The 15,014-nt window shown below is 56.8% G+C and overlaps 1 protein-coding gene across 2 annotated transcripts in view; it reads right to left on the bottom strand.

Annotated features, from left to right (window-relative positions):
- Positions 1-12,789, bottom strand: part of ADGRA2 (adhesion G protein-coupled receptor A2) — a 46,256-nt gene extending 33,467 nt beyond the window's left edge. For both annotated transcript variants that reach the window (XM_030817101.1, XM_030817102.1), the window contains exon 1: positions 12,125-12,789. In XM_030817101.1, coding sequence (XP_030672961.1) covers positions 12,125-12,390 — 266 coding nt within the window. In that variant the 5' untranslated portion in view covers positions 12,391-12,789. The remainder of the gene's footprint in view (positions 1-12,124) is intronic.
- Between the last annotated feature and the right edge of the window lie 2,225 nt (positions 12,790-15,014).

Below are 15,014 nucleotides of genomic sequence, written 5' to 3'. Positions count from 1 at the left end.
GGGCAGCTGCAGCCCACGCTTCCGGTTTGGCTAGCCCAGCACCAATTCCAGCCCTGAAAGTCTTGAAATGAGATATTTTCTTGCTGCAGAGAACATTGTCCTGATTCCCCACCCTCTAACCCACTCGCAGACGCAGGCACCAGGCAAAGGCCTTTTCATCCTTCTCCTCCAAGGGGCCCCCTTCTTGCCGAATTTCTAGCTCTTGGAAAGACCTCAGGCAGATCGCTGTATGATTCGAATCCTCAGATACCCAGCATTGGATTTTTTGGCCTTAACAACCTGGAGAGGTCTGAGGAAGTTTACTCTAGACCTGGATTATCCAGAGAGGGGCCTCCAGTGACATTGAGCTTGCTGGTTCTATTCTCCAGAGGGTGCCTTGTGGTGGGTCTGTCTGGGGAGAGGAGGGCAGGCAGTTTTAGACAGATAGTGCAGGGATCTGGTCTTTTTTTTTTTTTTTTTTTTTAAGAGAGACAAGTCTCGCCCTATTGCCCAGGCTGGAGTGCAGTGGCATGATCACAAATCACTGCAGCCTCCACCTCTTGAGCTCAAGCAATCCTCTCACCTTGGCCTCCCCAGGAGCTAGGACTATAGGCATGCGCCACCATGACCAGCTAATTAAAAAAAAAAATGTTTTTGTAGAGGCTAGATGAGGTGGCTCATGCCTATAATCCCAGCAGTTTGGGAGGCCAAGGTGGGTGGATCACTTGAGGCCAGGAGTTCAAGACCAGCCTAGCCAACATGGTGAAATCTCATCCCTACTAAAAACAAAAATTAGCCGGGTGTGGTGGTGCACACCTGTAATCCCAGCTACTCTGGAGGCTGAGGCAGGAGAATCACTTGAACCCGGGAGGTGGAGGTTGCAGTAAGCCAAGATCATGCCACTGCACTCCAGCCCGGGCAGCAGAGCAAGACTCTGTCTCAAAAAAAAAAAAAAAAAAAAAAAGAAAGAAAGAAAAAAGTTTTTCTAGAGACGAGGATCTCACTATGTTACCCAGGCTGGTCTTGAACTTCTAAACTCAAGAAATCGACTTGCCTCAGCCTCTCAAAGTGCTGGGATTATAGGGATGAGCCACTGTGCCTGGCTGGGTCTGGCATTTTTATGGGCAGGTAGGAAGCTGGGCATTACAGCACTGCTGATGGGGATGAACATGCATGCACACGCATGCACACACACACACACACAGCTTCATCCAATGGGCAGAAAAATGTTCCCACCATTCTAGGCTGTCCCCTGGGAGGAAAGCAGGCAAAGTGGTCACTTGGGCAGGGAAGGAGGGGGCGTTGGACCCACAGCTCCATCCAACACAGACACAGGGTCAGCCTAGGCCCTCTTCAACCCCCACAAGACAGACGTCTCCTCAACCCGCTCCGTCTTCTGGCCCTAAAACCTCACGGGGGCCAGCCAGGTAGATTTCCTGCTCAACCACACACTAGCTCTGCCCCAGAGCCCTGGCTGGCCTGGCCAGGCATCTTCAGCTTCTTTCTTCCCTCCCTCCCACGCCCTTCTCCCACTCCTAATGTCAAGCTTTTCACAGGAAGGAGGGCCAGTCCCTGGAGTCTCCTGTTCTCTACTTCAGAGTTTGAAATCTGGCCGGAGAGACGGGGCACACCGAGTCCATTCCAGAACTCTCTCCCGGCTGGGGTCCTATTTTGGGGGAGAGAAGCAAGCAGAGTTCCCACTAATGAGGCTGGAGGCCAAGGGAGCAAGCGGCTGGCGTCTACAGAGAGGCTCTGTGGGCTCTGGGCAGCCGCAGGAACGTACCAGATACCACCCCGACATCAAAGATGACCCTGCAGAAGTCACATGGGCACACAGCACATGCCTCAACTAAATGTTTCTCACATGTGCGGGAAGAGTCATGCGTGTCAGCCCCCTGCCAACCACTCGGACCCAATGAGCTCCTCACTGGACTTGGGGTATCCATACTCCCTAGGGAGTCTGATCCTGAAGCCTCCATCGGTTCAGGCCATCACTAGGTTCCTAGAGTCTGGGAGGCCCCGTCTCCAACACCTGCCACTGGCAGCTTGGCCGTGTCTTAGGGAAACCATCAGGGTAGGAGGCGGTCTGCTTGCTGATGCCAAAAAGCCCTGGGGCTCGAACCCCCACCGAAATCAGAGCTCTCGGCCTCCCCTGCAGGCGCTGTGCCTTTGAGCATTTCCAGGGCCCAAAGAGACGCCTAAAACCTAAAAAAGAAGCATTGCCTCTAAAATATAGATGCTGCAAAGACGGAAATTAACCAATGCTTAATGACATAATTACCCAATGTCATACTATGTCATTAGCAATAATTATTATGTTCGATGACGGATGTGGGTACATTTTAGTATGGTTGATACGACAGTAAGACCTCCAAAAGTGAGGATGCTCGCCGTGCACAGGCCCTGTTTCAACACACAACCTCAGGTGAAAGGCTGGCCTGTGACTTCCCGTCCCTCCGTGGCTGCCTTCACATGCATTTAGCCTGACTGCAAGGGACATAAATGTTGGGGAGGACATGTAAGGTGTCCTGCCCGCTCCTGTACTTCCCTGCCACCCTTCCCTGGGCTGGACGCCTGTCCGGTCAGCCCTGAACACCGACTGGCCATAGAAGGAGGCCTAGGGAGGGGCTTTAGGGGACTGGGTCCTGAGACTGCCCCTGAACCCAGCCTGGAAGCTGGGCTGTCCAGGCAGGGCTGGAGGCCCAGGCCATGAGAGAAAACAGACCTGCAGTGAGTCCTGCTCCACCCTGCCTTCTCTCATAGGTCTGGCCTCCTTTCTTTAATCTACCCTCGCTACAAGGGCACCCCAACTTGGTGGTGAGCAGGGGGAACCAAGAAACTGGGGCTTGGATGGGAAGGGAATCTGTGGCTTTGGGACAGAACCTGGAGACAGAAACCTAAGAAAATGGGCTACATGCCGGGCGCAGTGGCTCACATCTGTAATCTCAGCACTTTGGGAGGACGAGGCGGGTGATCACTTGAGGTCAGGAGTTCGAGACCAGCCCGGCCAACATGGTGAAACCCCGTCTCTATTAAAAATACAAAAATTAGCCTGACAAGGTAGCACGCATCTGTAGTCCCAGCTACTAGGGAGGCTGAGGCGGGAGAATCACTTGAACCCGGGAGGCAGAGGTTGCAGAGAGCCAAGATTGTGCCACTGCACTCCAGCCTGGGTGACAGAGTGAGACTCGACTCTGTCTCAAAAAAGAAAAAAAAAAAGAAAAAAGAAAAAAAGAAAAAGAAAAAGAAAATGGGCTACAGGTATTCGTTGGGGGTAATCAGTATACCTTGATGGGGATTTGGGGGTCACAGCATCCTGGCTTGAGGACAAGGAACGTAGTCTGATGTAGTCATCCACAGTTAGGTATTCATTCATTCATCCATTCATTCATTCATTGCTCAGAGCTACCTAACAGCCACTGTGCACTCAGCCTTGTGTAACAGGCTAGTCCTACAAACATAAATCATACATCGCATATCTGCAAACTTCCATTCATAGGAGGTGGAGGGAGATGTGTCCAACAGGATGGAATGTTTATCTATGTGTGTGTCTGTGTTTCCCTGATTTGTGGAGGCTGGGATATTACCCCCAATTGACCTTAAACATTTCCTCCATGCACAACCTAAAAGCCCCCCGGGGGGAGCCAAGCTTTTGGGTGAAGAAAGCAGACCTCTTTGAGGGGTAGGTGGTGATGGAGGTCTCTCTATGTTGCCCAGGTTGGTCTTGAACTCCTCTTGCCTCAGCCTCTGGACTAGCTAGTATGCCACCATGCCCGGCTAACAAAAAAAATGTTTTTTGTTTGTTTTTTGTTTGAGATGGAGTCTCACTCTGTCACCCAGGCTGGAGTGCAGTGGTATGATCTCGGCTCACTGCAACCTCCACCTCCCGGGTCCAAGCGACTCGCCTGCCTCAGCCTCATGAGTAGCTGGGATTACAGGTGCGTGCCACTACACCCGGCTAATTTTTTGTATTTTTAGTAGAGACGGGGTTTCACCGTGTTAGCCAGGATGGTCTGGAACTCCTGACCTCGTGATCCACCCACCTCGGCCTCCCAAAGTGTTGGAATTACAGGCGTGAGCCACCATGACCGGCCAAAAAAGAAAAAAAAATTTTAGACACGGATCTCTATGTGCCCAGACTGGTTTTGAACCCCTGGCCTCAAGTGATCCCCCTGCCTCAGCCTGCAGAGTAGCTGAGATTACAGCGAAAGGCCAACACACGCGGCACAGACCTCTTTTAAAATACAAATAGACCCAAAAGGATTGAAGTTATCAGTCTTTTCTACCTACGCAGATACTCGTCTTTGACCTTTCCTCCCTAGAAGCTCTATTTGCTGCCCTGATCCTGTCCGGCGTTGTAAACTGGTACCTGTCTCCAGGAGACTGTAAGGACAGAAGGGCAGAGCCTGGGTCTTTTGCCTCCTCCCATGGGGCGAAGATACACTGTAGGCATTGGCTGAGTGACAGGGGCAGAGCTCCAGGATGGAGGGGCTGTTTGGTCAACAGAGAGTTCACTGCTGAGCCCTGGGTTTCCCCAAGCCAAATGGCAGTTTCTTTCTACCTCCAATTCCCAATCTCTCCCCAGCACCTAGGAGATAGCATCCATCCTTCTCTGAGTGAGCCTGGCTCCATGGTACAGCCTTTCTGGGATGCCACACCCATAGGGGTCACATTGTCTGAAGCTACCCAAGGTGGTGCCAGAGAGGAAGAGGAAACAGTTGGAAGGGCGTTTTAGAGACAATGGGTTGCACATTTCCTGGGTCAGACTGATTTCAAATACTCCATGCAGTGCTTCTGTACAGGGACCCCATGAATACGCTTGTACTTGTTAGGCCATTAGGGGGTCGGGGGAGCCCTTTTTCCCTGGCTCATGTATCCATGTGGAGGAAAACGGATTAGGGCATCTGCCCTGTCCCATCTCCAGGGATGGCTCCTCTGATTGGTCAGTGTGCAAAGAGGCCCCAGACCTTCCTGCCTGCAGAGCTGTTTAATGTGGGGGCTCTCCTTCAGAGGGGCTGGGAATGGGACTCGGATGTCCCCTGGGTGGGCAGCTCTGACTAAACTCATTGCTGCTGAACCTCTAAGCTAGGTCTTCCAACAGCTTTTATCAACAATAAACCTGTATTTTGATCTCCCGCCTGCTAACCTATTCTATATCTCCGCAACCCTCCTCAAGTGAAGTCAGGAAGTATTGTTTTTGGGGTCAGGCCCCTTAAACTCCCAGTCCCACGTGCCTGCGTTTTCATCAGAAAACACCCTTGCCATCAGCAGAGTGGGCAGATGTGGCCTCCGGGGCCCCTGCTGGCTGGGGCAGTGTCACTGTTTGAGAGTGAGGGTGGTGAGGCTTTCAAGAGGTCTGAGAAGTTTCAGAGTTTCCAGATCTGTCTGTCTTGCTTCCTCTCCCTTTCTCCTGGAGATGTGGCTGCCCTTGGTGGCTTTGTCTCTGGATTCCCACCTGCACAGACTAACAGCAGAGGGGATGGGAGGCAGGAGCCCTGGGGTCTAGTTAGAGCTGCCTGGCTAAGAGCTGTGTGTGTGTGTGTGTGTGTGTGTGTGTGTGTGTCTCACCGTGGGCAGGTTGGCCCCTCCCTGGGGGTAGACTGGAGACCCCACACCTTATCTTTGATGGTCTTTCCCATCCTGGACGCTGAGTCTCCTGAAGCCTGAAGTCATAGTTTCTGCCTCAATACATAATTCCCAGCAAGGCTAGGAGCCCTGGCAGGGGAAGGGAGGAGGAGAGGGAGGAACAGAGGCGGTAAAGGGGGCCCTGAGACCTTCTCTTCCCTTCCCAGCTGGGAGATGTCTGGCCCCTTGGTTGAGGCTGGAACTCCCTCCCCAGGACTCGCCCTCCCACCCTGTCCATTGCCTGCTCCTCTGTGACAGATGGGGCTCCCGCGCCTCACCTGGCCCCATCCATCCTGCACACCTCCCTGGCTCCCAGGAAAGGGCTGGGAGAGCTGAGAATGTCCTGGGAGGCTGCTGGAGTGACCTACACTCAATGGCTTCTCTGCCCCCTCCCCCCATAACCCAGTCCTGAAAGCAAAGGAATGTTCTGGAGTTTGGGAAGGATGGGGGCCCCCGGAGGAGGGAGGAAGGGGAGGAGGCAGCTTTGTCCTGTCAGTGTCTGAGCTGTAAATAGAACAGAGCGGCTGGGCTGGGGGAATGAAAATAAACAGCCCCTCTGAGCAGCCCTTCCTAGCGGTTACCGGATCTTCCTTCTGGTCCCCCAGTCTGGGGCCATTTCCCTCCTCTCCCCGCCCCTGCTCTCTGGCTGCTCCCAGGGAGGCTGGGGCAGCCTCTACCTCTGGGGTGATGGGGAGGATAGCGGTGTCTGGGTCCAGGCTGTGTGGCGTCTGGGAACTCTCTTCCCCTCTCTGGACTTTGCTGAGGGGAGCAGCCAGTGCCTCCATGGAGTGGAAGGACAGCGATCAACTCAGAGGTGGCTGGAACTTATTCTCCATGAGGAAAGGGTTCTTCTCCCAATGACTCCCATGTGGGATAAACTTAGAAACACTCTCTTTCTTTAAAAACATGACCCCGCATTGAAGGGTCAATTTATGGTTAGGTTCAAATTACATTGGTTTGCCTGTGCCTTTGGGGGAAATTCTCACACTCCCCCCCCAGGACGGGGGTTGCCACTCCCCCTCCCTAATCACAGAGGGGAGAGCCGTGGTAGCCAGCAGGAGGGGACTTCGGTGGCTTCAGGAGTGGCTAGGTTCATGCACATGCAGGAGTAACTCCGGCCAAATAACACATTCGGGGTCTTGGACCCACTGGGGGCGGAGTCACAAGTGCCCCCTTAGGAGCCAGCATGATGGCCTCTGCAGTGTTTTTCATTCAACCAGTGGGCCCCAGAGAGCTCTGAGCTCTGCCCAGGGCTCTGCCTAGGATGGGACCCTGACTCTAACATCCTGCAGCAGAGGGAGCCCTCAGGGGAGGGGCTTCCAGGCCCCAGAGGATGGATGGGTGGAATCCCTGGATCCCGAGCTAGCGACCTCCAGCTTCTCCAGTGGGTGGTGGGGAAAAGTCCAGGAGAGACTGAGGTTTCTGCTGGGCCCCTCCCTTTGAACTGGCGAGGTCCCGGAGCCCAGGTGGGGGTGCCGCCGCTGAGAGCTGCACCCCTGGGTGGGGAGGGGAGTGGGTGCTGGAGTCTCCGGGCTTGCCCTGGCCTTCTCTGTCTCTGGCCTCTTCCCTCTCTTCTTTCCTTCTTTTTCTTTGCTCTTTCCCCCTCCCCCTCTTCTCTCACAAAAGCTCTCTGTACACAGCCACTTCCTCTGGCTGCTGTCTCTGCGCCCAGACCTTATGAGAACCATATGGGGGAAAGCTGGTGGAAGGGAAGGGGGTGGGGGCGCCGGCCTGGGCCTGCCCCTCCACCAGCATCCTTGTCCTGCCCTCGGGCCATGTGCACGATGCTTGGCACACTTTGCCCAAATTCCCCTAACTGGATCCTGGTGGCTGTAACGAGGGGCCCTGAAGTGAGTCCCAGCCAGCAGCTGGAGGTCCAGAGGGAGATCTGTGCTCAAGAACAACTTCCCTGAGGCCCATCATCCTTAAATTCCCCCACCAAGACCACTGAACTCCCAGCAGAAGAACCCAGCCTGTACTGGGCACACCTGCGGCAGACAGCCTCTTCTCCCCTAGGTGGGCAGCCTGCGTGGTGGGCACCCCCGCTTTCCTGAATGGGAGGCCGAGCAGGTTGAGAGTTTGCCTCTTCTGGGGAAATTCAAAGTGACCTCTCCTTGCCCAGCCTGGAATGTTCCCAGGTCAAGAGGGCTCAGATCCTGCTGGGAAGGAACCGGGTTTTTTAAAGCGTCTTTTGTGTCTAATGGGTCCCAAGTTCAGCCAGGTGAGCAGCGAGGCCCTCACCTGGCAGGAATGCAATGCCCATCCCGGCGCCAGCCCCAGCCGGCTGTGTGACTGTCAGCAAGACACCCTTCTTCTCCTGGCCTCAGTTTGCTCAGCTGTAAGATGTGAGACTGGACTTCCTTATCGCTAAGATCCTTTGGAGCCCAGGCTGTCTGGGAATTTATGACACTGGCTGGTATCCTCGGAGTGCCTGCTCAGATGTCCTAGGAGGTCTTCATAGATTTCCTTCTGGAGTTATCTACAAACAGTCCTTTCCTGGAATTCCTTATCCTCAGCCCCCTTCCCCCTCACTCACTCCCAGAGCTGAGAACCTCAGCCCTCAGCTGCTCTCGAGTAATAGTGGGGCTCACAGTGGTCTGCACCTTCCTCCCACACCCAGGTTCTCCCGGTCATAAGCCACCCCCCGTGGGACCTTTTCCCTGGGGGAGGCCCACAAAGGCTCCTGCTCTCTCTGTTCAGAAGCACGGGTGCCCACAGCTGCCCTGCAGACTGGGCTGGGAGCCTGGGGGGTGGGGTGGGACAGAGGGATCAGGAAGGAAGCCAAGAGCTCAGCTTTCCTGGAAAACTGCAAATGAAAATCCACTAGAGAAAAAAATGCAAAGGATGGGGGAGACGGGGGATGCAAAAACAGAAGGCAGAGTTGAGATAATGGGTGGAGGTGGCAGGAGGGCTTTCCATGCGGTAAACGGGACTGTGAACGGGGTCGCCTCTGACTGCAGGAAGGCTTTCTCAGAGTGCAGGAGGAGGCTCTCCGCAGACAGGGACCCCACCTTCATGCCTGAACAGCCCCCAGCACTCAGACTCCCCAAGGATCAATCCTGAGTGCCCTGGGGCCCCATCTTGGAGGAAAAAAAAAGGTCTTCCACGGGAATGTGGGGGAGATGGGGAGGGAGGATAAAGCCAAAACACAAAAATGAATGGCTCCAGTTTTATTTGCACCAGGTGACAAGCTAAAAGGTGAAAAGGAAAATGTTCGTGGCAGGAAAAAAAATAAATAAAGCACGAAGGAGGAATTTGGAAATGAGTCTGGCCATTTGCGTGGGGCGGCTCTCAGCTCTTGTCCTCTGGTTTTGCTGCTAGGCAAAAGAAGCGGCAGCCCCCTCCTTCCCAGATGCAGGGTCTCAGAGAGCGATACCCCAAAGACCAGACACTTTGACACACTGAGAGACTTTAGGGGCCTCAAAACTTGGAGCTCAGAACCAAGATCCTCCTAACTTATCTTGTCCCCTGTTCCCCCAGCGCAGGGATGGGGCACTCTCCCTGGAATTCCCTTATCTGATGGAGAAAACTTCTCCCCGAAATAAAGGCAACGGTCTAAATACCTCCTCCCTAGAGATCTCAGCAAATAACCAAGACAGAGCGGGAGAAGAGTCTGGGAATCGTCACTGCACCCAGACTTCTCATCTACTCGGAGAGCTCTGAGAGATCACCTGAGAGGTGTGATCCGCATAAATCCGCATAATGAAACCACCTTTTGCTTCTGTGCAGCTCACCTTCTCCGGAGTCCCATCACCTACCAGCCACCTCCCACCTCCCAGTCCATACATCTCTCCTCTGTGGAGAGAGCATTTCAGCCTTATTGACTCCCGTGCACACGTGTGTGCGTAACAGTAATACATGAGTTATGCTTTTCTCTTGTTAACCTGGGGTTTTTGTTGTTGTTAGAGGGCTGTTGGCTGTAACCCTTCCCGATGGGGAGGAGACAGATCGTCCCCTTTCAGCCCCTACACAGACTTTCTCCTGCTCCCTCCCTCAAGATGCATCCTGGGGTGGGTGTGGGGGTGCTGGAGGGACTGAGCCTCAGAGGAGGGAACCTTTGCCCAGCTTCTGCTGAAGGAGAGCCTGGGTTCTTTTTCTTTTCGAAGCCAGCTGGTGGGGATTGGGGGGTGCCATGAGGATGAGGATTATTCGAAGTCTGGTGGGAGAGCTAAGCAGTAAGTCTGTGGCTGGGGATTCCATTACCCTCCAGGCTGAAGGACCGGTGGTCTCTCCAGGGCGTCCCTGGCCTGCCCTGTTTGTGTCCCTGTGGGGACATCCAGAGCCAGGCTCGGGGGGCTGCTCCTGCTCCTTAAAGGGTATCCTGTCCTAAGCCTGATGGGTCAGTGGCCTGGGAGGATTTGGGATTGGAGGGTGAGCTAGGGGTCACCTTTGCTGCCATCCGGTTCTAATGTATTCTTACCAAGAGCTAGCCCAGCTCTCTCCGTGGAGTGGCGTGGATAGGAATTAACCACGGTCTGATCATTCTAAGATGTATTGCAAAACTGCCTTTCTATCCACGGCCTCCCCCACTTCCTTCTGCCTTTGATATGTTAGGATCCCCTAACCCTGACACAGAGACACACAGAGAACACACATCCCACATATGTGCATGAGCAGACACAAGAGCGTGCACACATGCACGCACAACTCTCAGCTCTGAATTCTTTTTTTTTTTTTTTTTACGGAGTCTTGCTCTGTCGCCCAGACTGGAGTGCAATGGCGTGATCCCGGCTCACTGCAACCTCCGCCTCCCGGGTTCAAGCGATTCTCCTGCCTCAGCCTCCGGCCTCCTGAGTAGCCGGGATTACAGGCGCGCGCTACCACGCCCGGCTAATTTTTGTATTTTTAGTAGAGATGGGGTTTCACCATGTTGGTCAGGCTGGTCTCGGACTCCTGACCTCATGATCCACCCGCCTCTGCCTCTGAAAGTGCTGGGATTACAGGCGTGAGACCGCACCCGGCCTCAGCTCTGAATTCTTATGCAGCTGGGACTTACGCAGACGCTACCGACTATTCCGCAGAGCAAGCATTTTTCTCCTCCAGAACTAAGTGAGCTGGGGAATGCCCAGGCCTGCCTGGACCCTCAAACCCCAGCGGACAGTCAGAGAGCGCTGCCCTGAACAGCCACAGGTGCCTTCCCTGGCCACGGCCTTACCCTGAGCAGCAGAGAGGCGGCAGCGAGCAGACACACCGCCTCCACCCCTAAGGCACACACATGCACACACACACCCGGGCCGGGGAAAATGCAGGCCGGGCGGCCAGCGTCCGAGGCTGACCAGTTGTGTCCTGTCAGGAAGCGGGCAGCCTCTGAACTCACCCAACCAGAGGCGTTACTGTATTGTTCTGGACACAATCGAAAAGACTGGGCCAGCCCGGACTCCGGGCAAGGGGCAGTGGAGAAACGGTTGCCACTGGGGTCAGGAGGACAGGGAAAGGGAAGAGGCTCTTAGGCTGGATTTGGGACAGGAAAGGAAGCGGCGGCCGCGGGGGCCCAACCCTCAAGTCCACGGCATGCGTGGAGCTGCGAGCACGTGGTCGGCGCAGGAAATCTCTGCGGTGGGGAGGGGTCGCCAATGCTCGCGCGGCTGCTGGGACTTGCGACCCCCTTGCAGGAGGCTTGGGGTCGGGTTGCGGTGCTGCCGCGCTCGCTGCCAGCAAAGCAAAGGCGTACTGAGGCCCTGACTAAGGGAAGTCGCCGAAGGAGGCCCGGGTGGGCTGCGGTGAGGGAACCCCGCTTCCTCAGCCGCGTTTCTTTCTTCGCAGTCTTTGCGCAAAGTCAATCAAGAAACAGCCAAAGCTCGAGTTACTTCCAGGGGAGGCAAAGGAGAGGCAAGGACGCGGGACCCAGTACTGAGCTCACTGCACGAACGGCGCCGCGGGAGAGGGGCCTCTAGAGGGATGGGGACGCCAGGGTCTCCTGCAGCCCAGAAGCGCCCGCATTCCAAGGGCCGACTTTTCCGAGCCTAGCCTCCCCTTGCCTTAAGGAGACCGGCTGGAAGCGGCGCTGGCAGGCCAGGGTGCATGGATGGGATGACCCCAATTGAAGGGACAAGGCCAGCCAGGTAAATCCGGAGACTCCTCCAGCCCAGTCCGGGACGCGTCCGTAGTGGTTAGGACCACAGCCCCCTCCTGGCCACGGGCGTCGATCTTTCCTGAGTATTCCCCGCTCTCACCCTTCTCAGGTCCCCAAAGTCCGCAACCCTAGTCCAGGCTGGAAATCCGGGGCGTGGGTTCCCTGCAGGCGTGCGCTCCACTTCACCTGTGCAGGTGAGTGGGCGCCTGCGGTGCCTTTCTCTGGGGTGCGCCTGTCTCCCGCAGCTCCTTCCCGCCTCCACACTCCTGGAGCCCCAGTCTCTCCCCTGCTCCTCCAATATTCCCCTCTGGGCGCCTGAACTCAGGCCTGTCCAGGACTCTCTGAAGTGGGGGGATAGCCCCCTTCCCCCTGCTCCCACCCCTCCCGTCTCGCCTCCCTTCGTCCCCAGTCCCGGCTCGGGCGGAACTGGCCTGGTAGGGTACTCACAGGGTAACGGTGCCGTTAGGCAGCAGGCCGGGCTCGGGAGGCTCCGGGAGGTCCCCGCCGCCGCACACCACCCTCCGGCGAGCCGGGCCAGGGACGCCGCCGCTCAGCCCCTTGGGCCGCTCCCCCGAGCACTTGCAGCTGCGGATGGGTAGCGGGCAGCCGGGCGCGCCCCGAGCCTCGGGCGCCAGGAGCAGCAGGAGCCACGGCAGCAGCGGCAGCAGCAGGCGCGCGGGCGCCCCCCGCATCCTGCGTCCCCCGGCGCCCATCAACCCATCGCCCCGCGGGGACCCACAGCGCTGGGGCCCGGCTGCGCGCCGGCGGGAGGGACCCAGGCGTGCGGGAGGAGTGCTCAGCGGGGGCCCGGGGCGCCCGAGGGCGTGGAGGGGGGCCCTGGGCGGAGGCGAGCCCCGGGGTCCCCGCCGCCGCGCCCCGGGGGCATGTCCGGCGAGCGCCCCGGCGGGGAGGACGCGGGCGCGGCTGTCAGCGCAGCGCGGGCAACCCCCGGCTGCGCGGCCGGAGTCTCAGCGCTCGGTCCTCGGGCCACTGGAGGCCTGGCCCCTCCGCGTCGCCTGCTCGCTGGGCGCTGGGCTGGGACCTAGCGGATCGCACTGGGCTCCTGCTGCCGCCGCCGCCGCCGCTCCGTTCCATGGATGGAGGCTGCTCCGCGCCGCGCCGCTCCCGCCGCCGGTCCCCGCCCGCCCGGGCCTTCCGCGGGGCCCTAGCGCCGCCCGATACGAGGCCAGGCCGAGGCCCTCTGCCGAGTGGGGGCGGGCCAGCTGGCTTGAGGACCCTGGTCCCCGCGCCCGCCCTGCACCAACACTCCTCTCCCGCTTGTCCCCGCGCCCCGGGCCAGGACCCTTCCTTTCCGCAACCTATCTCAGACCTCTGAGCCGACCACCACCGCCTTCCACAAAATTTCCCTCGCCCGTGCTGGTGCAGCTTGCACCTCCAGGCTGCTGGGGCCCTCCTGGACCCGCCGGCTTGGACAGAGACGTCTGGGGCGCCCTGTTTTGGGTTGAACTTGGTGGAAGGCTCTGAGGTTTCCTTTGGCCCCTGACACGATGATCAGTCTGGAAGTCGGCTCTCACTCTCCCTCCAGCTCCGGTGGAGGCAGCCGCAGGAGGATGGCAGCCGAGATGAGGAGGCAGCAGACCCTCCGCCGCTGCGGTGACCTCGCTCAGCGGGGGGTGCATGTCATTCGGCCAAGGAGAGGTCAAAGGCCAAGGCAGACAAGGCTAGACTGGGCCTCCTACATTTTCCACAACGCTGTGTGTGTGTGCGTGCGTGTGTGTGTGTGTGTGTGTGTGTGTTTCGGGGACAGTGAGTGGGACAAGGGAAAAGTAGATGAGGAGGAGCAGGGCTTTGCAGCAGGGTATGGAAAGAGCACTGCACAGTGAGTCTGGAGACCCCTATTCTAGACTCGGCTCTGCCTCTTATTACTGTCTGACCTTGGACACAGTCCCTAGCTTGCTGGGGTAGCAGATCTCTGGGGTTGAAATGGGGCTCTGCCTGCTGCCTAGTTTATAGAGTGGCATTAGATGCCCAGTAAATAGTGGCATTAGAATAAGAGAGTGTGGTGGGGGGGAGGGGCACATGGTTTCCAAAGGCAGAGGACTGGTAGTGGCAGGGGTGACCTTGACAACTAGTGGTGGGTATAAAGCTGCCTGCAGGCCGGACGCGGTGGCTGACACCTGTAATCCCAGCACTTTTCGAGGCCGAGGCAGGGGGATCACTTGAGGTGAGGAGTTTGAGATCCACCTGGCCAACATGATGAAACCCTTGTCTGTACTAAATATACAAAAATTATCCGGGCGTGGTGGTGGGCGCCTGTAATCCCAGCTACGTGGGAGGCTGAGGCACGAGAATTGCTTGAACCCAGGAGGTGGAGGTTGCAGTGAGCTGAGATCGTGCCACTGCACGGCAGCCTGGTGACAAAGTGAGACTCCGTCTCAATAAATAAATAAATTAATTTTTAAAAAAAATGGCCTGCAGTACACCAGAACCAGGGCTGGGGACAGGCAGTAAGAAGTGCAGCCCAGGGGTCTGCTTCCTCTGTTTCTCCACAGAGGCTCACCTTTCTATTGCTTAATAGAGCTGCCAGGATGGGGCAGGACTCCCGTTCCCCCTCCTTCAGTCTATGACCCAAGTGGTCCCCAAGGTGAGCGCCACCTTCTTCAGTGAGCTTAGCCCTGCTGGTGTGCGGTGGTGCCTTTTCCAGGGCCCCTGTGCCTGTCAGCCAAGACTACCCTGACTATGCAGGGAAGTGGCTTTTCTCTCTTGCCCGTTGGCATTGGTGGCAGGCAGGGGCCTAGACGTTGGCCTCTTCACTTTCCCTCCCTGGCTCCACAGATCTCCCCCAGTTGCAGGCTCTCTGGTTCCTTGAACTTCCGAAGATAAATAAATAGTGACTGCAAATGGAGGAAGGGAGAAGGGGAATGGACTCCCCCAGCAGGAACCCTCGCAGGCGGTGGCCCAGGCTGCATTCCTCAGGAAAGAGCTGACAGCAGAGCCACAGCCCATAGGCAGGGCTGTGCAGCCCTCCTGTTCACAGGCAAGGAAGACTCTGAGATCTCTGGCCTGGGTCATATAGCTTTTCTGTGATTTCCTTTGGCTAAATGAAGACACTCAAAGTCTGAAGAGGAATTCTACTGGAACACCCACTCCTGGAGGCTGAACAGAGGCCAAAGGCCATTTAATGAGGCGAGGCTTCCCCACCACTAGGAATGAAATGTCTGATGGAGACATTTACAAAACACTGGCCTGTCCTGAGGGTCACCACATTTGACTTCTTACCCACCCAGGGAGGTGATGAAGTGAAGGTTACTTTCTTATTTTGCAAGTATGGATGAAGAAACTGAGTCACTGAGACTAGAGTCCAAGGGTAGGAAGT

Source organism: Nomascus leucogenys, chromosome 8 (assembly GCF_006542625.1).
Source record: "Nomascus leucogenys isolate Asia chromosome 8, Asia_NLE_v1, whole genome shotgun sequence".
NCBI lineage: Eukaryota > Metazoa > Chordata > Mammalia > Primates > Hylobatidae > Nomascus > Nomascus leucogenys.
Note: the sequence above shows the minus strand (reverse complement) of the source record. Positions and strands in the feature narration are given on the sequence as shown.